General features: G+C 41.4%; 1 protein-coding gene across 1 annotated transcript; it reads left to right on the top strand.

Moving 5' to 3' along the window:
• The first annotated feature begins 6,791 nt into the window (after window positions 1-6,791).
• onecut3a (one cut homeobox 3a) lies at window positions 6,792-24,138 on the top strand. The gene is made up of 2 exons (XM_030727788.1): window positions 6,792-8,100; window positions 22,394-24,138. Exons 1-2 carry the CDS (start codon window positions 7,062-7,064, stop codon window positions 22,684-22,686), a joined length of 1,332 nt encoding a protein of 443 aa, XP_030583648.1. The 5' UTR covers window positions 6,792-7,061; the 3' UTR covers window positions 22,687-24,138.
• The last annotated feature ends 3,740 nt before the right edge of the window (window positions 24,139-27,878 follow it).

The following is a 27,878-nucleotide window of genomic DNA, read 5'->3' as shown; positions in this document are numbered from 1 at the left end:
TAAAAACCCCTCTGTCCATGAGAATTATTGTGTGGATGTGTATAAATTGAAACAAAAGGCTATGTAAAGTGGTCAACGCACAATCCCTGAATTAACATGCATATGGGAATTAGAAAAGTGTTGTGCGAGAAGCATTGTTCTGTTTTTAAGACCTTATCCTTTTGATCTACACTTAATGTCTGATCCCCTTTGAGGAAGATGTGTAGACTATTCTTTAAGCCTAATAAATCCAGCGTTAGCAGTACTTAAGAGGGGAAAAAGCTGTGTGGTTTAAAACCACGAGGGCAGTGGGAGAAGAACAATGTATAATGCTCTTAACTAGCTTGTGAGATAATACATACACATTACAATCTATAATCATTTTAATCTACAATCTAAGAAGCAGAATAAATGTATAGACATTTCAGCTAAGGCCTATAGGCGATGTAGAGTAATATGCATCAGCATTACTGTCTATTATGCCTCTAATTCAGAATCTGAACCACAAAGGTAAAAAAAAAAAAAAGTGTGAAAACCTACATGCACCATATACAGGGTATGTGAAGCAACTATAACACAGGTAGCCTATAGCTAACATACACATTTATACACAGTCCTGCAGACACACAGTGCCGTGCATATTGCTCACAACAATTATGCCTCACTTATATCGGCAGTCAAATACAGACAGTGGAAGGATTGCAAACAGAAAATAAAATAAATAAATCCAAAGGCAATTCAGTTCATTTTTAACTTGAATCACTTTACTTTTTGTCCAGTTTAAAAATTGAGGCTCTGTCATTCATCTATCTATCTATCTATCTATCTATCTATCTATCTATCTATCTATCTATCTATCTATCTATCTATCTATCTATCTATCTATCTATCTATCTATCTATCTATCTATCTATCTATCTATCTATCCATCCATCCATCCATCCATCCATCCATCCATCCATCCATCATAGAAGTAGTAAAATTATACAGCCACACGAATACAACAGCTATTGGTTACAATGGACATGCATGCACACATGTGGACATTTCACATATTGCACTTAAACACACACACACACACACACACACACACACACACACACACACACACACACACACACACACACACACACACACACACACAATTGTTTAATTTACAGTTCTTAGTCACATAACAGTTAGTTAGACATGCACACATCCACATGACCCCCACCCCCCAAATTATATGAAGTCACCCAAAATGTTCTGTCTGTTTGTAGATATGCCCTCGTAATTTAAAATTTGTGCCTCTTTCTTAATGTATTTTATTTTTTAATTAAAAAAAGTGTGTTGTTGAGTTGTGCACTAAGTCTCATATAATGTTACGAAAATATGTTTTTTCACTGTGTATATAAATCAAATCCTCTCAGCAATATACTGCAAAATATACTTAAAAAAACAGATCAAATTCAATAGCTTTTCACCTTTATTCAGCAGGAAGTGCAAAGACTAGCACCATACACACACTACATATATATATATATATATATATATATATATATATATATATATATATATATATATATAAAATGTGTGTGTGTGTGTGTGTGTGTATAAAGCGGGTTTTATAGGTTTAATATGTTATTTCCTTTGGCTATATTTTGTTGTTGTTGTTGTCATCACACGCAGCATCCAACATCGTGGCCTTGCCAACAGAAGTTGGATGGATCCGAGAGAAAAAGCAAGTTAATCCGTATAACATTTAGCCCGATCAGATCGATAGTGTATTGAATGTGTTTGTGATTAGTAGCTCTATTGATTGCAGTGACATCATGTGAACACACCTGAGTGATGGTTATTTTGCCAAGCTTGTTGGAATTAGAATTTATATGTAGGACTTTAATAACCTTATGAAAAAATTTTAAACTATAGGCTAAAATCTAAAAAATATTTTTGCAGATGCAGTTATTTCAAATTGCGTTCGTTTTAATTAAATTACATGACAAGTCAGACGGAAACATTTGAACACCCCGTCCATTGCGAGCTTTGTCAAATGACATATAATTTAACTTTTTGAATGACAAGGGACGCACAAGGAAATTTCAGAAAGGTGTACAATAAACTAAACTGAAAACAGCTCTAATACATATAATTAATGCCGCCACCCTTTTTAATCCAAAGCATTTTTATACGCATTTATTCTGATACATGTCTCAACATTGTTTATGATAAAACAATGTTGATAAGAAGCAGTTTACCGTACTAATTTCTGATCTTTGAGGGGGCATATCAGGCCTGTTTTGGCATCTGTTGTCCTAAATATTTTTAGAAAACACACACACACACACACACACGCACACGGGTCTGCTGTAAGCTCCATTTCTATATAAGTTTGTTTTCATGTCGAGTGAGACCGAGAGCAGAGAAGAAACGTGCGTCCAATTCTTTCTGCCAATCGATCAGACTGCGGATAGATCGATATGGCACCAGGGCTATTGATCACTATGGTCCTCTATTGCTGGACGCTTTCAAATGCAAATGTACCTAAATAATAATCTATGGCAACACACTAATTCCTTAACAAACTGCAGCCAAACGCTTTACAAACACAGCTGTTCAATGTGCAAGTGATTCTTTTTTTCAGCATTTAGGTCTTTTAAACTTGGCTGCAGAGCCCTGACTGTGAGACAAACTGTTAAACAGTAGGCTGCCGTTTAAAGATTTAACAGGACAAACATGGAACATTCAAAATGCAGGGGGACATTGATTTGGCCTGTAGCTTATTGAAACTTTACAGAAAATGTTTGAAAGCGCGGCTGTAAGTTAAAGGTCTACGTGGCTGTAGAAAAAGATCGAGTTTGTAGTATCAGGACAGAAAGCTAACACCAAAAAGCAACGTGTGCTGTGCGGCTCAGCAAAACAAGTGCTGAATAATTTGAATAATTTTAACGTTTTGCCAGTGATGATATTATTAAATCTTATTTGTGGCTGTTGGACAAATCTAGTTATGTGACTCTCTCTCCCACACACTTACAGACACAAACACACGCTTACTTAAAGTAAAGCCACTGGCAAACAAGATACATGTGGTGAGTTCTGTCTCCAGGAAGGCCACACAGGCGTGTGTGTGTGTGCGTGTGTGTGGGGGGATTGGGATGAGTGCAGCAGAGCCCCGTCCCGCTGACTTGCTCAGAGTCCTGATCAATGCGACATTACTAAACACTGCTACTTAACTTTTGCCAATAGCCAGTTTCAAGTAAATATACTTTAGAATACATTAAGCGTGATGCATCAGCCACGGAGTCATTCAAGAAGTCATGAAAAGATTAGTCTGTCTTTATCGAGTGATTCCAGGGAAAATAGACAAGCTTACAGGAGCGCTGTCCCAATAAAAACGTCTTGGTGTAGTGTTATAATAAAATAAAATAAAAGTTTTTAGTAATCCCACATGAAAATATTCTCATGTATGTCTTTAAGAATCAAACTTTTTAAATAATAATAATAATACTAATAATACTAATAATAATAATAATAATAATAATAATAATAATAATAATAATAATTCTTTAAAAGCGAGAAAAAAAAAAGTGGTGCACACTGCAGTTTACAGCACTCAGCCAAATGAATAGCATGGCTCAAACTACAGTCGTTTCCTGTAATGAAAATGCCTGTTGACACAGGTCAAACACATAACCGGATAGATGTAACTTAGGCCATTTTCACAGGTTACATTTTTTGCCACTATCGACCCTTCAGAAATTCATTGATCGAAGCTCCGGGTTGCGGGTTCACTATTGATTAGTTGATCAGCAGAGGACAGCAGTGCTTAAAGATAAAAACAAAACGCTTTGAGGCCTCATTAAAGACTCCAGGAGTGACTTTACAAACTCCTACATACTTCTAGAAATTCAAACTTTTAAAAAAATATGATTTGATGCTAATAACAAGTAAATCAAAACACCGAAACATTGCTGAACAATCATCGCAATGTGTGTGTGTGTGTGTGTGTGTGTGTGTGTGTGTGTGTGTGTGTGTGTGTGTGTGTGTGTGTGTGTGTGTGTGTGTGTGTGTGTGTGTGTGTAAAGTCGATGCCAACGTGGTGCTGAGGCCACCGCCTCGCCCGTTGTTATTAATATGAAATAAATCACCGGGTCTGTGCAGCATCGCCCCAGTCACACCGCAGATATTGACACAGTTAATATTTCATATTGTATTTGCCATAGGATATGCTTATTTAGGTATTCGAAAAGAGTACATTAAAATACAAATTAAAACTAAGCTCTAGGCAGATGCATGGATTTTTAAGATGGCTGGGGGATGGCTGGATTTTGCATTCAAATTCTTTTTTGGCTTTCTGTAGAAGAGGTTTGATCAAGCCGCATAAAACAAAAGAAATCAAAACTAACTGAAAAAAGTGACGTGTCCTGATCGCTTTCCCACGTCCTGTCGACTCTGCGGTTGTAGGCCTAACTGTTCTTATATGTAAAGGTGACCCTCACATGTAACCTAATAAAATACTCAAATTTGAAGGAAGACAGAGAGACAGAGGGAGAGCGCTTTTGCTGTTCAGTTTACAAGTTCTTGGTGAAAGCATAAAACTTTTCACTGCGTTGTTTTGGGTTGTAAACCCTGGTGAATTAGGAGCAAGGAGCCAGCAATGAAAGTTAACATCCATCACCACCGCGACCAATAAGCTGCTCTGGCCGGCTGGCTGAGCACAGATGACGGATTCGCTGCTGTGCGGGCTTCGGTAATTCATTTTCAATAGCAGTGGTTGCTGGGATCAATATAGGGACATTAACCCAAGCGGACACTGCTGTTCTCCTGATGGCACAAGCCAAAAGCCACCATCCCCCGTTGGCAATCAGCAAAGATACAATTTTTAGGGTCATCCTTTGCGGGAGAGGAGCTGTGTGCCAAGGCAACACTGATATCACAATTCATCAGTGAAGTTATGGATGGCCGTGACCTAACAGTTGGTAAACACTGCTCAGGGAAATTATTTTATGCAATTTGCAAATGATTAGTGATGCCACTTTCTAGACTGTTAGACTATTTTTCCCCAGCCCCGGGTCGAAATCCTAATGGGCTCATTTTACATAACATCGGTGTAAATGCCAGGGTTTCTCACTTGGTAACAGTGTTCACATAGTTCACACAGCAACTAACGACTTACAGAGAGCAGCTGGTTACTGTCGGTGACACACACACACACACACACACACACACACACACACACACACACACACACACACACACACACACTCACACACACACACACACACACACACACACACACACCAGTGTGTTGTAAATGGTTTATAGATTTCATAGAAGTGTTTATGTCTTGATATTAGGAGATTAATGGGCAAATTTCACTCTATATAAGCCTGCACAACTGCATATAACAGGCTAGACACAGCAACCATAAAAATAATAACGACATTGTAAATTATAATTAAGACGTTTCTTATTTCGTTTTTCCAGCTTTTTTTTTTTTTTTTTTTTTTTTTTTTTTTACCGCCACGTTGCCATTGATTCATCTGCTAAATTTGGGGACCAGTTAGTTGCATAACAACACTGCAGAAAATAACCACAGTAGCAGATCATTAAGTCAAAAACGGTATGCATGTTTTAACAAATTGATTACTACTATTATGCATGCGATAGATTTTACGCAGTGACAAGCAGCAGTACAAAGAGTAATAAATGTACTTGCCGCTTATAGTAGCTTAAAAAAAGTATTTAACGACTTCAGTGAAGTTTTAAGCTCTCCACGACCTATTCTTTAGCCCATTTCACAGAGTCCAATCACTCGATCTCAACATGCCGCTATATAGTATCCATACTGTGGGCTTCTGTAATAGGCACCAACCTATCGATAGATCCCCTGATCCATACATACTTTGACATTGATAGATTGTAGAACTGGATTGACACCAGCGAGCAGCAAGCAAGTTTCACGCAGATGTTTATAGGCATGGGATATTATGTTGGAATATATGTGAGAAAGTTTGATTTTCGTGGCCTGAATTCGAGGAGCAAAGATGCGAAAGGGGTCAAAGCCTAGAGGCAATGATGAAATAAAACTCGACAGATTTATTCAGTAACATTTGCTGGAGGAAAAAAAAAACTTTTAAAAAAAGTTCTGAGTATAAGCAAACATTTCAGAAACATTTTATAATTTACATTTCTGATTTCTGAAGAGGTATGCCTTAGGAAACTGGCTACAATGGACATGTCAAAGGTCAGACACGTGACTTAAAGCTGTAATTCACACGTTTTATTACATTGTTAAATATTTTATTATATGTATAAATTTAATTCTTTCGATATCTATCAATAAATCGTGCATGCTTAATTTATAGCTAGAAAAATAAAGAATGTAAGCTATGACCTCAACTTCAAGATCTGCTTTTTCCTCGCCCTCGTGATCTGTTGTGACACTCGTCAATTAATGTTTAACCTTCAACACAGCTATCACATGTGTTGCTGGCGCCTGTCAAAATCTTTTATCAGACAAAACAAGGAGCACGTCCTTCTTATCCATCTGAGTGTAAATGTTGCACATTGCAAAGTTCTGTGTTTTATCTAACGTGTCTAACGCAATCTTTTCGGGAATTTGAGGTCCACACTTTACAACTGGAGCGAGCCCTGACAAGGGGGCCAGTGACGTCAGATTGGCCCCAGACTGGGTTAGCGAGTGCGAGGATAGGCCACGGGGGCGCGCACTTGCGCACAGGCTCGGTCTCATCTTAACAGGAGCGCGGGCACGTCAATATACACACAGTGAGCGGAGCAGCGCTTTGGGTATAGTAGAAGGTGCTCAGCAACGAGAGAAATCCAGGCAGGCGCAGACACCTTCATACACTGAGCAGCGGTTTGCGGCGCAGTTTGTTTGGCGACTGGGACCCGATCTTTTAAAACCATGCTGGATTGACTGCGGAGAGGCAACTACAATCAATGGCTTGGCTTTGAAATCGTTTAAAATTTATTGGAAAGGAGTGTGAGATAGAGCGACAGAGGGAGAGGGAGAGAGAGGGAGAGAAGCGAGGGAGAGCGAGAGAGTGGCGTGAGGGGTGGAAATAAAGATCCTTTCAACGATGGAGCTTACAATGGAAAACATCGGAAATCTGCACGGTGTATCACACTCTCATCAAACGAGCGACTTAATGAACTCCCCACACGCGCGCCAGTCGTCGGCGTCGCATCGGAACTTGGTGTCGCACGGACGGTCAGCCATGGTGTCCAGCATGGCCTCGATACTAGAGGGAGCAGGGGACTATCGTTCAGACCACGCTTTGTCTGCCCCCCTGCATCCGGCAATGACCATGTCGTGCGACTCCGGGATGAGCCTGAGCAGCACCTATACCACGCTGACGCCGCTACAGCACCTGCCCCCCATATCCACCGTCTCGGAGAAATTTCACCATCCACACCCACATGCTCACCATCATCCAGCACACCAGAGACTTGCAGCTGGGAACGTCAGCGGCAGCTTTACCCTGATGAGAGACGACCGAAGCCTCGCGTCTATGAGTAACCTCTATGGCCACTACCCCAAAGACATGTCCGGCATGGGGCAGCCCCTGTCCCCTCTGTCCAATGGTCTCGGGTCTTTGCACAGCTCCCAGCAGACTCTAAGCGCCTACGGTCCTGGAGCTCACCTCTCCAATGACAAAATGCTCTCCTCGGGGGGGTTTGAGTCTCACGCAGCCATGCTGTCCAGGGGTGAAGATCATTTGGCCCGCGGTCTTGGGGGTCACGGGGGCGGGCTAATGACATCCTTGAACGGCATACACCATCACAGCCATCCGCACTCTCAGGCAAACGGATCCATGCTTTCAGACCGAGACAGACAGACGGTGGTGGGAGGCGGGCAAGGAGCTGGGTCAGGACAGGTGGAGGAGATAAACACCAAGGAGGTGGCACAGCGAATAACAGCAGAGCTCAAGCGCTACAGCATCCCCCAGGCCATCTTTGCTCAGAGGATCTTGTGTCGGTCCCAGGGAACTCTGTCTGACCTGCTGCGGAATCCTAAACCGTGGAGTAAACTCAAGTCTGGCCGGGAGACGTTCAGGAGGATGTGGAAGTGGCTCCAGGAGCCCGAGTTCCAGCGGATGTCAGCGCTCAGGCTTGCAGGTGAGTGAGGAGACAGCCTGAGTGATGTGGAGGGATCAATTAGAAGTCAATGTGGCGAGACTGTCAATAGCTGCTCAAATAGACATTAGTAGAAGTTATTAGTCGATTGTATCGAGTAAAACTTCATCATGACAGTTGGGGTGTTAAATGTTGGGGGAGATCTATATTTTGATTGATGCTACAATGCACAGTAGTATAAACAGACATTGTGTGATAAACAAAAGAGAAGGGTCATCTCTCATAAGCAGATGCATCTCTCATAAGCAAACCGAGTCTGCTTAGACATTTTTGGCTTTACGCACTTACAGCACTTTTACGCACGAGTACAGTATGCATGCGTTCATCCATCTTCCTCTGTCTCACACCCCTCTCTCTCTCTCTCTCTCTCTCTCTCTCTCTCTCTCTCTCTCTCTCTCTCTCTCTCACACACACACACACACACACACACACACACACACACACACACACACACACACACACACACACACACACACACACACACACACACACACACACACACACACACACAAATATATACACACAGAGAACACAGAAAGAGGCCAAACAAAGGAAATCAAAGCAAAATGATTGCATCTTACTTTAAAGGTAAACTTTACGCTTTGATATCATTGTAACTCAGATACCCAGTTTTATTTATCAAACAAACCTGATCTAATTCTTTGGCACTTTCCTTGTCAAATACGTGCGTGGCCGCAAACAAGGATCGTCTGAGGCCTGGCCAAAGAGTCTGGGGAGCATGACCTCCTATGGATCAATATTTCAGGTCCAGGCGTCCCCTTTCAGAGTAGCGCAGTGATAAATGATCGATTTGGATCTGAAAGACACAAACAGATGCGTCTTTCTCTGGCTGTGTTGTCCCTTCTACTCTCTGGGATATCTTGTCTACTAATGTGATTTAAGGACTATTTAGTTATTGTGATAAGAAATTGTTTATTGCGGGTTGTGAAGTTATATGAGTTCTTAGCTCAACAGAAAGAAACGGAGAAATATAAACTGTGGCACAAACCCTCTCTGCCTCGCCATTGTGGTTTCCTGAATGGATCGCCACTTTGATCCATCTTTTCTAATTTTATTGCTTAAAGATTGTCACATTAAAGGCTGTGATTTGAACCCAAATCTCTGCCTCCTTTAAAGTATTTAACACTTGCAACCTGATTAATAGGACATAAATGAAAACAAGCGCCACGGTGGAGTTAATACAAAGATGTGAGTGAAAGGTCCCCCCCCATCATTGATGTTTCTGTAAAGGCCTTGTTTAGATGTGCTGCTCTTCCAAACGTCAATCAGCTCTTCTGTGTCGTATTTCAGTGAACAGTTCAATTAAGCAGATATAGTGGCATATTTTAGTTCCAGTCAATGCCCTATTGAAAAGCACTTAATGGCATGTAAATTGTTCCTTTGCGTATTTAGTGGGGTTCTGGTAAATAAAGATTTAAACACTCCACAATTGTCTCTTTAAGTGCCACTGCTGTTAAAGCTAATTGGGCTATGGGGTTTTATATCTTCCACACCCGGCATCAGGATAAAACCCCTCAGTTCAACTAACGTGTTGGAGTGGCACAGTCCTGTGCAGCACACAGCTACTGCATATTTTAATGTGGTCAGGTCCAGGACAGCCTAGAAGTGCTCAATTTTCGGCTGAAGAGCGAAAATAAGAGCAGCATTTTTTCCCCAGATAATGCAAATGTTCTCAAGCATCATATTAATACATTAAGTTATTAGAAATTTACACTATACTATTTATAAATGCTTAGTTTTCTTTTTGGAAACAGCTGATTTTTAAACTTCCATTGTGCGTTACCATGTTGCCACAATAGATTCAGGGAAACTCTAGGCGGATAAAATGACAAATGACTTGTATGTAAATGCAGGGAGCAACATTTTACTTATTGCATTTAAAATCACAATTATCCTCGGCTTGCATGTGGGTTGGGAGTGGGAGTTGGGGGAGGCGGGTTGGGGTTTTGATGCTGAAAGTAAGGCTGGGCGATACTCGCTAGGCCACATCAATCAATAAATTCAAATTACTATTCCAAATTCATCACAGTCACACAAATCAATGCAGCTGCCCTGCTTAGCTAATGCGAAAATGCCAGTGTCCGCGCACACACGACAATTCACTCCTGAAAGGAAAAACTGAGCAGACGTAGGCACGTTTGGGGCGGGGGGATTCAAGAGATTTGTGTCCTTCACGCTTAACATCTCCTAATGCTTTCTCCACCTATTGTGTTGTTCATATGCAGACCCAGGCCACGCAAACAAGAACGCTTTGCATGCACTCTCTGAACGTCTTAAGGTACATATATTAGCCAGACGGCTGTTGTAAAAGCAGGCAGCTTTAAGAGAGACGCGGGCAGAGTGAGGTTTGGGGGGCATTTAAAGATCGCATTAACGATGAAAACAATTCGTCTTTGCATCTGTGTTGAATTCCACACTCCATCTCAATGTATTTGGTCGAGTCAATACAGCCCTGATCGATAAGGATAGCCAGTGCATCTATCAATTATCCCGCCTCAGCACTCTCTCCCATTGGTTTCTCCCCGGAGCAGAAGGGGGGATGGGGTGGGGGGAGTAGGAAAAGGTTGGGAAAGGGGACAGCTGGTGTTAAAAATACGCCCCTGCACATATTTTTCGTTGCTGTGATCATGTTCCATTTGTTTTATGCAGGATATAGTAGCTCATTTGTTCTTTGGGATTTCGTACATCACGCCTACATGTTTTTCCAGACAGATGCTGGACAGCACAGAAAATGAATGGCGCGCTGTATGCATTCCTAACTTTCACCGTAGTACAAGATATTTGCTTCGTTTCTTTTCATTTACCAGTGATAATGTGCCATGGCATGCCAAAGTACCCCCCCCCCCCCCCCCCCCCCCCTCTGTCTCTCAAAAAAAAAAAAAGCGCAATAGGTTCATTTCCATATGAATGGCCGGAGCACGTGCCAGGGTGTGGAGGTCAAGACCCACAGGACACAGAGGAAAAACATTGTTGAGAATGACGGTGGGAGGCCTCTATTCATGTTTCAATGGACTACACGCAGTTTACACAGGCCTAATCCTGGAGCAATACTCAACCCCATCCACCATCCCCCATCACCGTTACTCTGCGCCCTTTCCTCGCTGCACTAATCCATTCATTTTCCTTGGTAAATATATGTTTTTATTAAGATGTCCAGTCTATTTCCCTTCCTTGCAATGTATGGCCTTCATTTTCGTTAGGGGTTCATCATTTTGAGATCAACTCAGGCTTTTATATTACACCAGACTGATAAATATGGGGTATTTTGTATATTTCAATTAAATTGTTGCTTTTCTTTAAATTAAATCGATTTATATTGGTTTGTGAGTAGAATAGAGAAGGTTATAGTTGGTTAAAGCTTTTTATTTATGTCTACAAAGCGTTTGGTATGAGTATGAGGCAGTTTTCCTGCTGGCCAGTTTGTGGTATTAAGGCGCTGTCCAGAGTGCTGAAATATCCACCGCTGGACTGAAGAACCTTGAGTATGATTTGAGGACAGTTTAAGGTGGAGAACTGCAGTTTTCCAAATACATACTTAATACCATTGTTGTGGGCCCTAAAGACCATTATTTCATCCAACAGCTTCCACGCAACGATCAATATTACAATCCACAATAGCGTCAATCACACCACCATGCACCCTACTTTCCAGTCCAGGACGAAGCCCATCGGGGTTTCCATTTAAATCACATCTCCAGCTTCTTTTGGAAGCTGCAGCGTGCAAACTGGAGGTCATCTTTATTTTGGAATGTTCACCAAAATATCCTGAAAAAAAAAGGATAGAAGGTGTCATCTTTTTGTTTGCAAGCAAGTATAATTTAATTGGTAAAAACATTAAGATGTGATTCATGAGGGATAATCTAAAACAGGATTTAAAAAAATTTTTTTTTTACATTTTTTATTTATTTATTTTACATGAAAAGATGGCTTGATGTTGGCCTGTGAAATAATCGATTGGTACGTTAATAATTGATGTATGAGGGGAAGATAGGGGAGTAAACAGTGCAGCTGTGGTTTCAGACCTTCGTTGTTCGTTAAGCACAGCATCATGTGCTGTAAGTACTGAGACAGCGTGTATAAGCATCGCCTTTGCAATCCCCTGGTGGGAGAGCAACAGTCATTTTCTTGAGGTTATACCTCGAGGCTATTTTGTTTAAAACCCATGTTCAGTGAGGCTCATTTCAGATGAAATGACATCTCGCGAAATGACATTGTCTGTAACCTCGCGTGGATAGGCTGGCTGTATAGACTCCTAAAGCTTTAAATCAACCTTACATTTGCAGAAATCTCGATGTTTGAGTGTGAAATTGGGATTTATAATGGAAAGCACCACTGAAGTCATCTGGGAACTCTTAAACAACAGAAAGTTCTACTATATACGTTTATTTATATAGATTTTAGCTTCCCACGGGATAGTATTTTACCACCAGCTCCGCATACATGTCGCCTCCTCCATTTCTACTCTCCAGTATACATGTATGTGATCGGGATGTAGAGTGCGTCTGCGCCAATTGTTAAGGCCGATCTGGTGAGCCCTGCATCTGTATCGATTTCCATTCCCCGGCATCTCCTTTCCATCTCTGGAGCTGCGCCATGCAGCCATGCAACCCCCTCCATCTCCACCATGCAACACCTTTTCCCCCATTAACAGCTCACCTTTCATAACACATAGCAGAATGAATCTTGTTCTCTTCGTACTCTGGCCAAAATTGTCAAGTGCTGACTTGAAAATCTGAGAGCTTGGCTCCCCTCTAGTTCTGTGATATAGTGGGATTAGCAGCAAGAGACCACTCAAAGTTCACAGTCGTTTAACCTCTTTTTGCTCATTATACATCCCGCCCACTCTGCCCCGTCCTACAAACACTACCCTGACCATGTCGACCTTATTATTCAAAATAATGTAATTTTAATAGAAATCAGATTAGCCTGGCGGAAGAGGGAGCCGGCGTCGTCTCTCCCACATCTTCACCCATTTCTCTTATAGCACACGCACGTTCCAATTCACACGGGGTACGTGGTTAGCAATTATAAATGCAGTCGAGGTCTGTACAGTCTCGAATACCGTCTCTTCTATTTTAGATGATCAATTCCTACGCTACTCAGTCGCCCCCTCGCCAAACCGGATCGATAGGAGAGAATGACCTTTAAATCAAATTGCTGGCAGAGTCAACGGAATGCACGCGGCTACCATCAAATGGTTAATGGCACCGCGCGCGTTCCCCTCTTTCCAAGTAAAAACACAAAGGGTCCAAAGATAATCATAATGCAATCTCAATATTCGTCCTTGCGCTTTGAAGTTAAATAGCGGCACAAAATGGTTTTAAAATGTGAAATGAACGAATCCTCTGTGGAGCTGTGTGTAAAGATGCCTGCTGAAAGCAGACAATAATACCGTGTGTTTTTGTTATTGTTGTTATTTATTTATTTATTTATTTTTTACTTTTTGCAGTCTGTGGTAGTTTATGTAAGACCATAAGTAAGCGAGGACTCCAAAGAGCAGGCTGTTGTGCAATTAAAATGTTGACTGGACCTCAGTGTGTCAGTCCAGTCCGCAGTTATGTAACGCCGGGGTGCCCCCCGAAACACTCTGCTTGCTCCTGTGCACCTGCACAGTTTTCTCCGAAATTTCTGCCAAGCATCTTTTCAGTGACATTTTCACTATTACAAAACACTCCAAACGGTTAATTTATCATCTGTGCAAGTTCCTCCTCTCCCCTGATTTATCCTGAGCGGTGATTAGCTCTGCTATTTCCGAGATGTCGCCGATTCTTCAAGAAATAAGCAACAGAATACTTTTTTTTTGGACGAGTAGCCTAAACCAACCGCTGCTTATAAATCAGTGTCCACCGGCGTCGAAGCAGCAGCGATTCCATCCACTCCCTTCTTATCTGACGCTCTGACAGGTCATCGGTTATTAAAGGCCCGATAATGGCTTGTTTAATGCGCGGCTAAGAACAGAAGGCAAGGACACTGTCCACGCAATTAAAGAGAGAGACGGATATCCATTTGAATACTGTAATACTTTTCTTTTTTTTTAAGCAATAAAAACAATAAGTCATTTAACATCGTATTAAGGGATATTTCACATTTCTATACAGTTATTTCAGTTGTATAGAACAAGAAATGAGGAATTTTTGTGCAAAAATCAGATATCAAAGTATCATTTAAATTAAAACTTTTGTTAATTTGGTTCACTCGCTAAGGAAAAAAATAATATTTGAAAGACACAAAACAAGATTCAGTTATTTAATTGACATTTGTTCACGATGTAAAGTAGCTTATACAGTATGTTTTGTATCATTTCGGGCCATCCGATACATGCAGAAAGAAAAATGAAAAAAAAAAAAAGCAGGTAGAGACAGAAATTCTTCTGCTGACAAATCATATCTGGAAAGAAAGAAGTCTACAGATGGTTTGTATGTAAGGAGCCTTAAGTCTTCCTGGGGTCGATCAAAACAAAACCGCAAAACACACACGCACGCACACACACACACACACACACACACACACACACACACACACACACACACACACACACACACACACACACACACACACCGCTTATCGTACCCACAGATGCAACCCGAAACTCCGGTTGGGCAACCCCACACAGATCAACAAAGGAACAAAACGACTGTGAAATCAATTGATGAATGAATCGATGCCAGCCTATGCAGCCTTTGTGTTACATGTTATTAAATATAACGAACTGCCTTCGGGTTTTAGCTAAAATTAATAATTTGGTTAATTTGTTGCTTTAGTCAGGCGATATGAATACGCTGACGATGCGTTTCTTCAGTTATTCAGGCTTTCTGAATGTGTGAGAATACTGCGGCGTGTGTAACAATTATTAATGCTACAAGTTTTTAGTCTGTGTTAAATGTGTATTAAAAAGAAAAAAATATATAATTATTTTTATTGAAATATATCACTGCTGTTTGCTGATCAGTTACAGTTACTTAAATATATAATATCTTACTATCCATAAATATATATATAGACCTATACAAAATAAAAACATAAATATCAGTTAGACAACTTTTAAATAAAACTGTTTTAAAGCGATAAGTCAATCTTCGAAAAAAACAAAAACAAAACTCCGTAATATAAAAATAAAATCTTACATTTAAAACCATGTGCATTTTGTAACAGAATAAAGACACATCACCTCATTTTATAATTTTTTTTTTCTTATTTTAATATCCTTTCGTCTTACACTGGAGATAATAAATCAGATAAATGCAATTACATCAGTGCAATAAGGGGTAGGGAAATAAAGGTTGGAAATATTTGTGTTGACTCTCTCTTCGCATGATTGAGAGAGAACGGTATTGAACTGAATCTGGAAAATCCTGCATATTGAAAACCTGTCTGTGTCCCCGTGGAGAGTAAACAGTATCATCTGACTGCAGATCAGTGTGATGATTCTCCTGCGACAAATAAAAAATTAGCAGAAAAGTGACAGCCTGGCGGCCATGTGACATTTTGATTATTTTTTATTTTATTTTATTTTTGATTTTTTGAGAAATGAAGTGAATCAAACCTTGAAATGGTGCAAGAATCTGTACACTTCCATCCAGAAGTGCAAATATTTTTTAAAAAGGAGGTAAACGTTGCCCTAATCAACGTGAGCAGATCCCGCTAGTCCCGCGAGAAAGTTGATAGCGTGGTATCTACACAGGAAAGTAAGTTGTTCAGGTAAATATTCTATTGTAATTTTCATCATTTTCACTATAAAGGAGCATGTGACAGATTAAAGCAGCTTTCCTCTTCACACACACCAGAAATCCAAAAGAGACAGATTAATAATTAAACGACATGTTTATTTAATTAATTAAACGCTGATGAATTTTAGGAGAATGATTTGTGCTGGGGAAAATTTATAAAAATGTAAAGAAATTAAATAGTTTATCACTTTTGACTGTTTTTTAAATAATATATTTCATGTGAGTATGAAAGTCTCTTTTTATTTAAACCAAAATTCAGCTCGGGATTCAGTAATAGCAAAATTAATCACAAATTTTCCCGCAAGAGCTCCTAATACATTAATAATTACCAAAAATAAATAAATAAATAGACCCACAGCGGCAGCGGCACCCACACCTGTTGTTTGTGGGAAAGTAACCGTATGGCCTCCCTGTCTGTACATTAAGAATAATAAATACAAGAATCGCGATTACCGCTATCACACATAACTCAGGCAATTATGACTGTAATCAATGATAATCACAGATAAGATTATCACTCTAACAATGGACCCACTCATAACAATAAATGGCCCATGCAGACCAGGGCTGCTATTAAGCTGGCAAAAAAGTACTGCGGGTTAAATTTCAGTTAGGTTCTTTCAATCTTTTGGTTAAATGGCTGAGTGCTTTTAATTATCCAAAACCTCATAAGGAGCGTGATCATCACAGACATCAGCCTCAACTCATTATTGAATTTCTTAGAGCTGCGCATTTTCTTGGGTTCACTAATATCACGTTGGGATGGAAATAAGGCTGAACACTCCTATATCTCGGGTGCACTTTGTGCATCTCAGGCTGACACGGAGCTCGTAAAATTGTTTGTTTATTGATGTCCACTTAACATGAAAATGAAAATTCCCGTGCATACACGAGAGCCTGTGAGAGCTAATACATCAAATCTAAAGGTAAAGGCTAGATCAAAAATGTTTCAGGCAGCAGTCTTATGGACTTGAAGGTGGGATGTGGGCGAAGGTGTAACTGAGTTCAGGTTGAGTGTTATTGAAGGGCTGGAACAGAAATGCCTCGCAGCTGAGTCGCAGGAGAAGGCAAACAAACAAATTGTGCCGCTTTATCAGTATATTAACACCAATTCTCACTCATTACATTAAGGAGTATTGAGCAGGAAGTGTTTTGGCCTGGCGAGAGAGAAAGAGAGAGAGAGAGCTTGGCACTCCCCTGCAGCCGAATGCCACAGTATACAGAGAGGCCGGTGTGGATACATATACACATTGCTATCAATCTTTAGGGCAACAGCCCATGCAAAACAGCAGAGACGTCACTTAATAAACAGGCTGAAGCTTTAACATCAAATTGCCCAATCACGCCTCTTACAATATGGGGAAGAGTGCAGCTGCAAGCAGGCTGCATAGATTATTAGTGGAGACAGTACTGCATTCCAACAATAAAGGAGCGGAACTGTGTGTGTGTGTGTGTGTGTGTGTGTGTGTGTGTGTGTGTGTGTGTGTGTGTGTGTGTGTGTGTGTGTGTGTGTGTGTAAACGCACTCAACCGTAACCGGTAAACATGCTCATTGGTAAATTAATTAAATCAGCATATGCTGTTGACCTTTGATCCTTCACAGGGATCACAAACAGGGCACCAGGTCTGGATTTCAAACCAGCGAGAAGGTTTCGAAAACAAGCAGGGATGCTCTTTATGCAGATGTGTAATCATGTTTTAATATAGGCACAATATTAGGCGGTTTGACTTTCTCATTATGAGCAGGAAGGGCAGTGATGATCAATAAATGATTAATGCTCAAGATGAGCTCACATCTGCTGGGATAGAGGAGGCCTCCTAAAGACAGCTGTGAATATTCAGCATCATACAGAAAGCACAGCTGAAGCTGGTGATGATAATTTACTTATTTTCCTGCTCTGATTTCAACAGCACAGAAAGCTGGATCATCACTCCGCCGATTCCTGCCTGGTGTGCTTTCGCGTCTCCAGCCCCCTTCATGAATCTCCTCTCCAGGCCCACTCCCCCCTCCGAGGCATAATTAATTGGACGAACTGAATTTCACACACGAATTATTCACGAATCTATCGATCGATATTGAACACCCAGGGCCTTTCTCTTAACCTCGCTTGGTTTGTCGTGAAGCAAAGAATATTAATGTCATCAATGGAAAAGAAATAGGTCTGTTATACCGTTTTCATCCGAGCATAAAGGCATTATTAAAGAATCCGAGATGTATGGACGCACAGCCCAATCTGGAGGGACTTTGAATTGACATTCATGAGGATTAACTGGACTTCCACTATGTATACATATTCACGGAATATATATATATATATATATATATATATATATATATATATAAACAGTAGAACACAGGACACACGTGTTTGTGTGAATCAGTCTTTGTATAGTAGTAGGTCAGCTCCTGAAAACAGCTCCAAAGCGAGTAATAGAAATCTCATTTCTCTCCGGCCGCAGCTTTTATCAGCATCATGCGCACCTCGGAAAACACCCAGCGCCAAATCAGGATTTCTGCTCTTGTCCGGCTGCTCTTTGTGCATGAGTTTATGTCCGTCTCTCTGCTCGGTGCCTACTGTAGCTCTAAAAGCTGCAATGATCGATTTTTTTTTCTTTTCTACGCCGAGCTTGGTTCAGTAATCAGGGCCCCCTTCCTCACCGATCGATCGATATTGATTACTAAATCCAGCGCCTGTAGCAAAGGCAGCGCACTATGGCGCCCCGTGCAGCCGGGCCACGACGAGAGCGACACCTACCGACCGAAATGGAACAAAGCAAGCGGTCGATGAGGTGGCAGAACGTGACTATCCGGTGGAAAAGATGTGGAGAGAGGCTGGGACTGTGTCAGCTTGCTGTGGAGGCACATTAATAGAGAAACACTCCTCCTGCTGACTCCGCATCTTGCCCTAAAACAGGTGCATTCATGGTGAAAATTTTGAGATTTGTTTTTCTTTAATCTTACATATTAAATTTTAGAGCAGTACTAGGAACACTTTAAAATATATTGCAGTTTAATGCACCACCCACCATGACCTCTGTAATAAACATATATTAAAAAGCCATTTTTTAAAGGAGAAAATTAAAAATGAAGAATCATCTCAAAAGCAGAATTCAAGGCAAAGCTGATGTATTTGGTTGCATAGGATTTCACAGGGGTTCCTAGTAAAATAGCTGGTATTTGTTTGGGCACTTAAAAAGAAATTTATGAACACATTTCTGAAGTATCCTGGTTTTACTGCCTGTAACTGCACAGTGTGGAGTGGTGGCCACTGCTGAAAAACAAAATGTTCAGCCATAAAAACTAAGCAAGACAAAATGCTGCTACTGATAAAAATCTTTTTCTTTTTTTTTTGAGTATTAATGTAAAATTGAAAAACACACACAACACTTTTGCATTTATGCCACCTGAGGTTGTTTTTTTTTTTTTTTTTTGAATGCATATCTGTGCATGGTCACACATCTGGATAAACCACAGAAGAATAAAGCCACACACTAGGAGGAAATATAGCTGCTCCGACCAAGTGGAAGCTTCATAAAATAAATGGGGAATTGAGTGTCATAATAAATATTAAGACAGTAATGAATCTATATAACTAAAAATTGAAGAAGCTGTTCTAAAAGCGGGATCCATAATAAAAATACTCACACACTCACATCAGATGCACATTTGTAACAGAACTGCGTTAATTAACCCAGATTATCTGTTCAATGTGTAGACAGAAATGCAACATCTAAAAATTATTTTAAAAAAAGAGTTCTCAAAAATGCTAAATATTTAGTATTTTCACCTTTAATAGAAAAAAAAAATTAACCCAGCGCTGTTCACGAGCATCCCAGAGGGTCTGTGTTTCGGCTTTTCCGTATTCCAGTGACTGTGGAGGAATAGACATGTCACACATGTCAGCACTACACTGCTGCTCCTCCTTGGACTTCAAACAGGCCTGGTGGAGCTTAGATGCATGTTAGGCTCATTGTCCTGGTGGGAAAAAAAATCCTCTTGCACACAAGTTTAATCCATATTGTCTGACATGTCTCTGATGGGTAGTACACTTCTCCCTGATGGCCTCGATGATCCAGTACAAGTTCTCAAATGTAGAATAAATAGAGATTTCATCACACCTGGAAATGTTTGATCACTTAAGCTTTATCATTGGAACTGTGATGTTCAAATTATGTTGTGACTGAAACAGTAATTCTCAATAGAATTTCTTTATAAAGGATATTTGTAAGTCACAAATGATGAACTGTGTGTGTACATTAGCATGAAATAAGGAACTCTATTTTTTGAGAAAAAGAAAAAGCTAAATACTAACATTTATTGGTTTTTGGAGATAAAAAAAGATAACAGTGATAAATGACAAATACATCAGTTAAAATAAAATAATAATATAATAATAATAATAAAAACCATGATATAAGCGACCCTATCATCGTTTGTCCCTGGAACTACCAGGATTTAGTTTGGTATGTTTAGAGTAACATCAACACTAAATGTAAGATGTTATAATTTTAGTAAGTATAGGCTTAATTGTGTTTCATGATTTCTCACAGCAGTCCTGCTGATTCTTTAGCATCTGACTCTAACTTACTGTGAATAATTTCATGCAAACCGTGAAATGGCATCATCCTCATAACCCTCCTCCCTTTTCTCATCATCATTCCTACTCTTAAACCTTTAATAAATCAAAGCATTATATATGATGGTATGCACACTATTTGTACAAGTATGGACAAATTTGTATGTGGCATATTAGCATGTTTGTGTAATATATAGCAGCAGTGTTGATGTGAAATATGAATATGATGGATGCGCAAGTGTGCAGATTAGACATCTGTAGTAAACAGATTGGACTGCAATGGCTGATCAATGGGCTCTGCTCCACTGTAATTAGACACACAGCGCCACTGCTTGGCTCCAGCCACTTCAGCATAATCACAGCCTCCTCACTAACACACACACACACACACACACACACACACACACACATCGGAGAACATAAAAAAAACTGTCCTTAAATGCATACACACACAGCGTGAGAGTGAGACATTACTGAAGGCGAGTATGAAAGTATCAGACAATACCAGCGGCAGCAGGTGGAGACCCCATAGGGATGGCATCTTTCCTGCTCTCTTTCTCTCTCCAATTTGCTCCCATTTTATTGAGACAGTAGGGAAGCTGAGAGGGACACACAGTGCGTTCTGGCAGGATTCGATCCTCAGTCAGCAGGGGAACATGTGGCTGCAGAGGTGGTGCCTTAGCCGTCCACACACACACACACACACACACACACACACACACACACACACACACACACACACACACACACACACACACACACACACACGCACACTAACTACACCATCTCTGGGCGCCATTTCTGCCTTTTACCCTCCACCTGTCTGCTGCTTTCCACCCGTCTCCTACAAATACTTTGAGTTACAACACACTTACCCACATTCCATTAACTATTAATTTCTGCGTTTGCTGCATGCAACCCCATCACCCCCTTGGACACCCTCCCAAACGTAGAAGAGTACACTTGGTGTGTTTTCTTTTGAAAATTGCTCTGTGTATGGGAAGGGGCTCAGAGCAGCCAGTGCAAGCACCTCTCCAGTGTTTGTGTTTGGGAGAGGAGGGGGTAGGGGGGGGGGGGGGGGGGGGGTTATAAATACCCTCTCAGAGCTCAATAGAGTGGGCTCCAGTGGGCTCTGTTTGAAGTAGCAGACTGTAGACCTGCTGGGGGGGGGATTCTGACCTCAGTCCCTACAGAGAACCCCCCAATTCCTACAGCAAAGTCAGTCAATATCTCGCTTTCTCCTTCACTCGCAGCCCCTCCCTCTTCATCTCAGCTCCTCTCTTTAGTTCTTACACACACACACACACACACACACACACACACACACACACACACACACACACACACACACACACACACACACACACACACACACACTTTGTCTTACTCCTGCTTCTTTTCTGTTCTTCTCTCTCCAACCTATTCTTTCCCAGCATCGGCCCCTCCTCTATCTTTCATTTCTACATGCACACTCAAACACAAAATGCTTACTTTTGTGCAACAGTCACTCAGTCCCCCATTGTGACTCAAACTGCATTAATATTGAATCAAACAGCAGTGTCTCCAGCTAGCAGGCAACAGCCAGTGCCCCCCCCCCCCCCCCCCCCCCAATCTTTCTCTCACCGCAGGCTGGGTCCCTGTCTGCACTCTGCAGGATGGAAGGAATATTCCCACTGGGCAGGAGGCATGGATTAGCTTTAAATCAACTTTAATATGGCAATAGAGATGGAGCCGTAGCTCCATCACTATCTTCTGGTGTATAAACTAGTTTTATGCGTTTAAGTACTGAGTAATTATAGTTTAGTTACTTTACTTCTTTCCACTTCCAATTTCCTGTTATCTGCTCAAGAAAATGATCACTTTTGTATATTTACCTTGCTTTGTGTTTCCTTTCTCCTCTTTGCCTCCCACTCTCATTCCCATCCCTCCCACCTCTACCATCCACACCAAGCCTGCAAGCGCAAAGAACAGGAGCAACACAAGGACCGCAACACGGCGCCCAAGAAACAGCGTCTAGTCTTCACTGACCTGCAGCGCCGCACACTCATTGCCATCTTCAAGGAGAATAAGCGTCCATCCAAGGAAATGCAGATCACCATCTCCCAGCAGCTCGGCTTGGAGCTCAGCACCGTCAGCAACTTCTTCATGAATGCGCGCCGCCGCTGTGTGGACCGCTGGCATGATGATCATGGTACCAGCCCTGGGCAGCCAGGCACCTCTGCCACTACCTTCTCCAAAGCCTGAGAGGAGGAGAGGGCCTTCAGAGGGCTGGGGAACCAGGTTGGAACAACAGGCGACACGGGAAATTGGCGGTAATGCCTGTGTATAACACCCCTACCTGGCCTGGACCATCTGAAGGTGTCCTCTACACGATGAAAAAAATCCTTTGTGCCATGCAATCATCTTTTATGTCAGTTAAAATTTCAAGCTCTCACCTGAAACAAGCATAATCTTAAAGGTGAAGTGTGAAGTCAGGTCCACTCTGCATTACTTACACACAAGGACAATCATTGAGTTTTTTTTTTTTTTGTTTGAGAGAAAATAATTTTTATGGCATCTGATAGAGCAAAGCGACACCAAAGATTTGACGTTTTTGTTGGACGGTATTTACATTATGCCGGCCTCCTCCTTCACCACCCAAGTAGCCACTGATTCTGCTTTTTCCTCTCAGCTCACCTCCTTTGTGTCTGCCTCCTTACTGCCCCCCCCCCCCCCGTACGCCGGCACACGGAAGCAACAAGGGCAAGAGAACGGCAATAACTCTGAAAACAGAACAGCACATAGCCTTATTATCAGAGCCCCATCCTGCACACACACAAGGCCGTCATAAAGAAAACAACGCAGCCTATGAAAAAAACAACAAGGCTTTCCAGTTCTCCGCCTCTACCTCCCCCCTCCTCCTGCAGTCTCCTTCATTCCTCGGCCAAAGGTATTCCCTGATGGCCAGCCATTTCAGAGAGCAGCTCGGCCTGATCATACGGCAAACTAATGAATTGAAAAATGAATCGATGCAGACAGAGAGAGCGAGGCCTTGACCCCTCCTGAAGGTGAAACTCAAGACACTCGGCAGTAGATACTCAGGTCTTCCAGGCCCAGGTCTCATATATTTTTTGCACAGATGTTGGGAGGCCTGTAGGGAGACATGTCATTGTTACTCTTAGCCTGAGCCCAGAGTCTGTGTTTCTCTGACCAACAGGAGAGGCGGGTGAGATGTCTGGACATGCTCTTTGTTCTGCAGGGAGCTTTTCCTCTAATCAATAACTGAGACCCGAACGATGACAACAACACGCTCGGGCATCCAGCCAACTACATTACAGCTGCATACGAAAAGCAGAATGTAAGAGGAGCACATGAGACCCAGTGGAGATGGGGACACAAAGGCCTCACTACAGCAGCAGCAGCACACCTCACCAACCTCGGTCTTGCCTGCGCTGACAGAGCAACAGTGCCCCCTGCTGTTGAAAGCAGAGACCTGCATCCAGCAGAGCAAGGGGGGGTTCAGAGTGGAAGAGAGGGAGGGAAGAGCCACTAGATGCTGAGGAGAAGTCATGGCACAACACATTCAGGCCCTCGCAGCTCTTTGAAGGCAGATCAATAGCTAGCCATTATCCTATTGTTGTTCCTCATCCAACCAGCACTGGTGAAGCCGGAGGAGGGGGATGGTTAACCTGAATGCTGAAAATGCAGGGATTTTGCAAAGGCAGGGATTTATTTAGGCAATCCAAATCTGACAAGAATCAACAAAATACAAAAAAAACAAATAAATAAATCACACAAAGATGGGAGGGGAAAGTACAACAGAGTAAAAATGTAACAGAAAGACACCCTAAGTCAGACACATCTGTGGTGCAGTGGAGGTTTATTTTAGGTTATTTTTCAGAGGCTGAAAAATCATCATTTTATGAAATCATTGATTTTCCATTCATTTCCCTCATCTGCCTGCAAAATAAAAAAAAAAAACAAAACAAACAAAAAAAAAAACAAAAAAAAAAAACAAAAAAATAAAGCTCAACAGATATGATTTCAGTCAAATCTGGTTATTCTCACACAAGGGTTATCAGTAGCTAGCCCAAAGCTAAACACCATACTCAGCTGTTAAAATGCTACAACAATTAGTGCCAATGCTTACTGCCTTAATGCGAGTCAGAGAATATGGTACTATGGTTAACACACAGCTACAGTGCGCCCCGAAGATGATGGGCGGCGTGTGCCATAGCACCCAACAATCAGCTTTTAACTGAACGAAATTATACTTTTTTAGTAAAACAAAAGAAAAAAACAAGAATCAGATTTTAAAGGCGAACAATAACCAAACCTCAAACAACAAAGATACCAAACACACAGTACAACTGAAAATGTCTCCAACACATAACTGGACACATTTTGAAGCAGAAGAAAATCTCTCATTCTATCTTTGGTTCTCTACCTCCTCTGTCCCTCTAACCCCATTGCCCCTCCAACCCCTCGCCCCTTCCTCTCTATATTGATGCGGGTATTTAATTAGTACCATAGACACAAAGTTTCTATTTCTTGTTACTATTGTGCTCTGTTGTGCATATGTAAGGCACCTTGTTGATAAATCAAACACAAAAAGGAAGGACTTTTTAAAAGGAAAAAAAAAGAGGGATGCAAGGACTGAGGCCAATGAAGGACATTTTTTTTCCTTTTTTTTGCATTCTGTGTGAATATAGACCTGCAGGACATTTACCGCAAGAAAGAGAAAAGAAAAGAAAAACAGGGAGCTGCTGAAGAGAAGAATAAATGACGGACACTTTCTCTCTTTTGGCATTTCATGTTGGAACTGTGGTACTCTCAGCCCCCCCCCCCTTTAAGCTGAGCCCTGAGAATGGGGTAAAATTAAGGGGGACAAAACATGACCTCCAAATATCCTGGCTGACTCAATATGTTTTATTGGAGGGTGGGGTGGTGGTGCGGGGCGTTTACGCTTGGGACTCAGTAGTTATCTGTATGGTCTTAAGATGCAACTGTAGCATTTCCAACAATGTAGTCAGATTAGCAGTGCAGATTAGATAAGAGATGGTCATTGTAGAGGAGCTGATCAGGAGGTACAGACTCACATTGCTGTAAGCAGTGAGTTAATGTTGCCAAAGGAAGATGAGCTTAAATTGACTTGTGGTATACAGTTCAGTGAGCATAGATAAATAGCTAGATTCAGCTTTAGGAATGAAGCTGACAAAATGACGTTTGTAGTGAGAACCAATGTGGCTACCTCACTAAGCTGAGTGGTTTGTGAAACCGCCACTAATACCAAAGATACTGCAGCCTACCAGTCACAAACTGCCTAGGGGGACACAAACCAAAAATAAGAGCCCCCCCTCTTTGCCCCAAACTGTTACAAACACACTGAAAATGTGACCCACATGCACGCTCATGGACACACATGCACAGCCACATGGACATGATCACACTAACAGCGCAGTCAGACTGCATTGTGCCACATAGGAGGAGGTGGCTGCCTTGCAGACAGAGTTGAGTGCCTTTTCCCTTCAACCACGGGTGGGACTGCACTGGACACACACCCACACACACTTACATACACTCACACACCCACACACACACAGAGCTACACAGATGCATGCATATAGCTGCATACCCATTTACAAGCGTGTGCTCACACAGACAATGCACCCATAATTGGATGGACAGAAAGGGGGGGCAAAGAGAGGGACACAGAGTGGGGGCTGTGTCAGCATTTTCTCTCATATTGACTTTCCATCTTGATACACTAGAATACAAGCACTTTATCATGTAGAAAGTCTATAAAACATTTTCTATACACTATTTATTTGAAACAATATTATATGTTACTCCTTAATCTGTCAGAGTCTTTGTTGCTGTATCATTGATCTTCTACTAGCTCTCAGCCTTTGTGTTTTTCTTTTGCTTTCTGCCCAGCGTGCTTACACTCTCAGCCGCTTTACCTTTCTCGCATCAGAGATATTTTTGTGTAACAGAGAAAGAGAAGGGTAAAAAGGCAGTGGCTCTAAGCACTCAGAGGGCTGTAGTTATAAAATCTTGAATGCCAAATGGCTCTCTTTCTCCCCGCTGCGTGCAAGCACAGAGGCTGCACTGGAAAAGTGTGGAAGACTCACTGACAGTTTATAGACACAAACTCTCTCCTCCCTCCACCTTGTCTGTCCAGTCAACTTTTTCCCCCTGGCTAGTGCTAGGACTTGGTAGGCGTGTGTTGACAATTAATTCTGAAATACCTCAAAAACCTTTCATGTAAACTTTATGTAATTTAAACTGAAAATAATACTGCTAATGATAACAATGATTATGAAAGTATGATACTATGATAGTTAGTTTTGGAACTTGTGACTTGAAGCTTTATACTGTTAAATTCCTTTTATTTGTTTGCTTATTTTTCTCGTACGTTCTCTCGTTTGTTTTTGCTACGGCATGTACTTACTGTTTTCATAAAGGAAAAGACATTGTGAATGTTTCTGTGGAGGGTCACGCGAGGAAAAAAAGAGACAGAAGAGAAAGAGATGGGCGAGAGCTACTCACTTCAGATGTTTAGTTCAAAGCTCTCTCACAGGCGGCTACATTCAAAGAAAAAAAAAAAGAAATGAGGAAAAATGTGATTTGGGCTGAATTATAAACCAAAAATTTGATGTTAAACCAAAGGAGGAATAACCTTATATTCATTGTTAGCTTTCTTCTGCCTTTAAGTTGTCTTTTCTCTGAAAAAACAAAAACAAAAAAAAAACAAGAACAGTTTCACAGTTACTTCTGAAGGTTCCTGGGTGTGTTCAAGTGCTCCTGATGTTCTTAGAATATTAAAGACCAGCACCTCCTATTGAAAAGAAGGTGCACTTTTTTTTTCTTTTGTGCATGGATATTGTATAACTGTATAGAAACCAACAGGAATGACCTGTGATTTTGTGGGGAGAGGAGGAGGATGGAATGACTTGGGTGTGGGTGGAGAAGGGGTGGGGGATAGTTTGGTTATCAAAATAAACAAAACAGGGTGGGAGGATTTGGGTTTTAGGCGTTGGAGGGGTCCTTGTTTTAGAATTTCTGTCACTGTTGGATTCACTGGTTGTGTGCATGTGTTGTTGCAACCCTTCCCCCTTTCCCATGTTTCTTTGATGTATATAAATCCAGACAGTAGGGGGCAGTGTGTGCTGGGGGAGGTCAAACTCCTCTCCTCCCAATCAATCGCATTCAATCTTCATTCCTCAGCTTGTGGTCCTCACTCGGGTCCTGAAAAGTGTGTCTTGCTTTTCCAAAGACGGGCTGTTTACTTGGAGTTAATCATAGGGACACACTCAGACCTGAGCGGCCTTCAAATACCTGTATGTCTGTCTACATGCTTTTCCTCAACCTGTGTACAATGTATATGTGTTCATTTGTACCTATGTGAAAGACTATTTCTATTTTCTGTTCCTTTATTATGGGTTGCAATATTT

Source organism: Archocentrus centrarchus, chromosome 4, assembly GCF_007364275.1.
Source record: "Archocentrus centrarchus isolate MPI-CPG fArcCen1 chromosome 4, fArcCen1, whole genome shotgun sequence".
NCBI classification, from domain to species: Eukaryota; Metazoa; Chordata; class Actinopteri; order Cichliformes; family Cichlidae; genus Archocentrus; species Archocentrus centrarchus.
Note: the sequence above shows the minus strand (reverse complement) of the source record. Positions and strands in the feature narration are given on the sequence as shown.

Bases quoted from the DNA above. Each gene is read 5' to 3' on its own strand.
- onecut3a (XM_030727788.1), top strand. From the start codon at position 7,062: ATGGAGCTTACAATGGAAAACATCGGAAATCTGCACGGTGTATCACAC. The intron at 8,101-22,393 runs GTGAGTGAGGAG...ATCCACACCAAG, and splicing joins GTCAGCGCTCAGGCTTGCAG to CCTGCAAGCGCAAAGAACAG.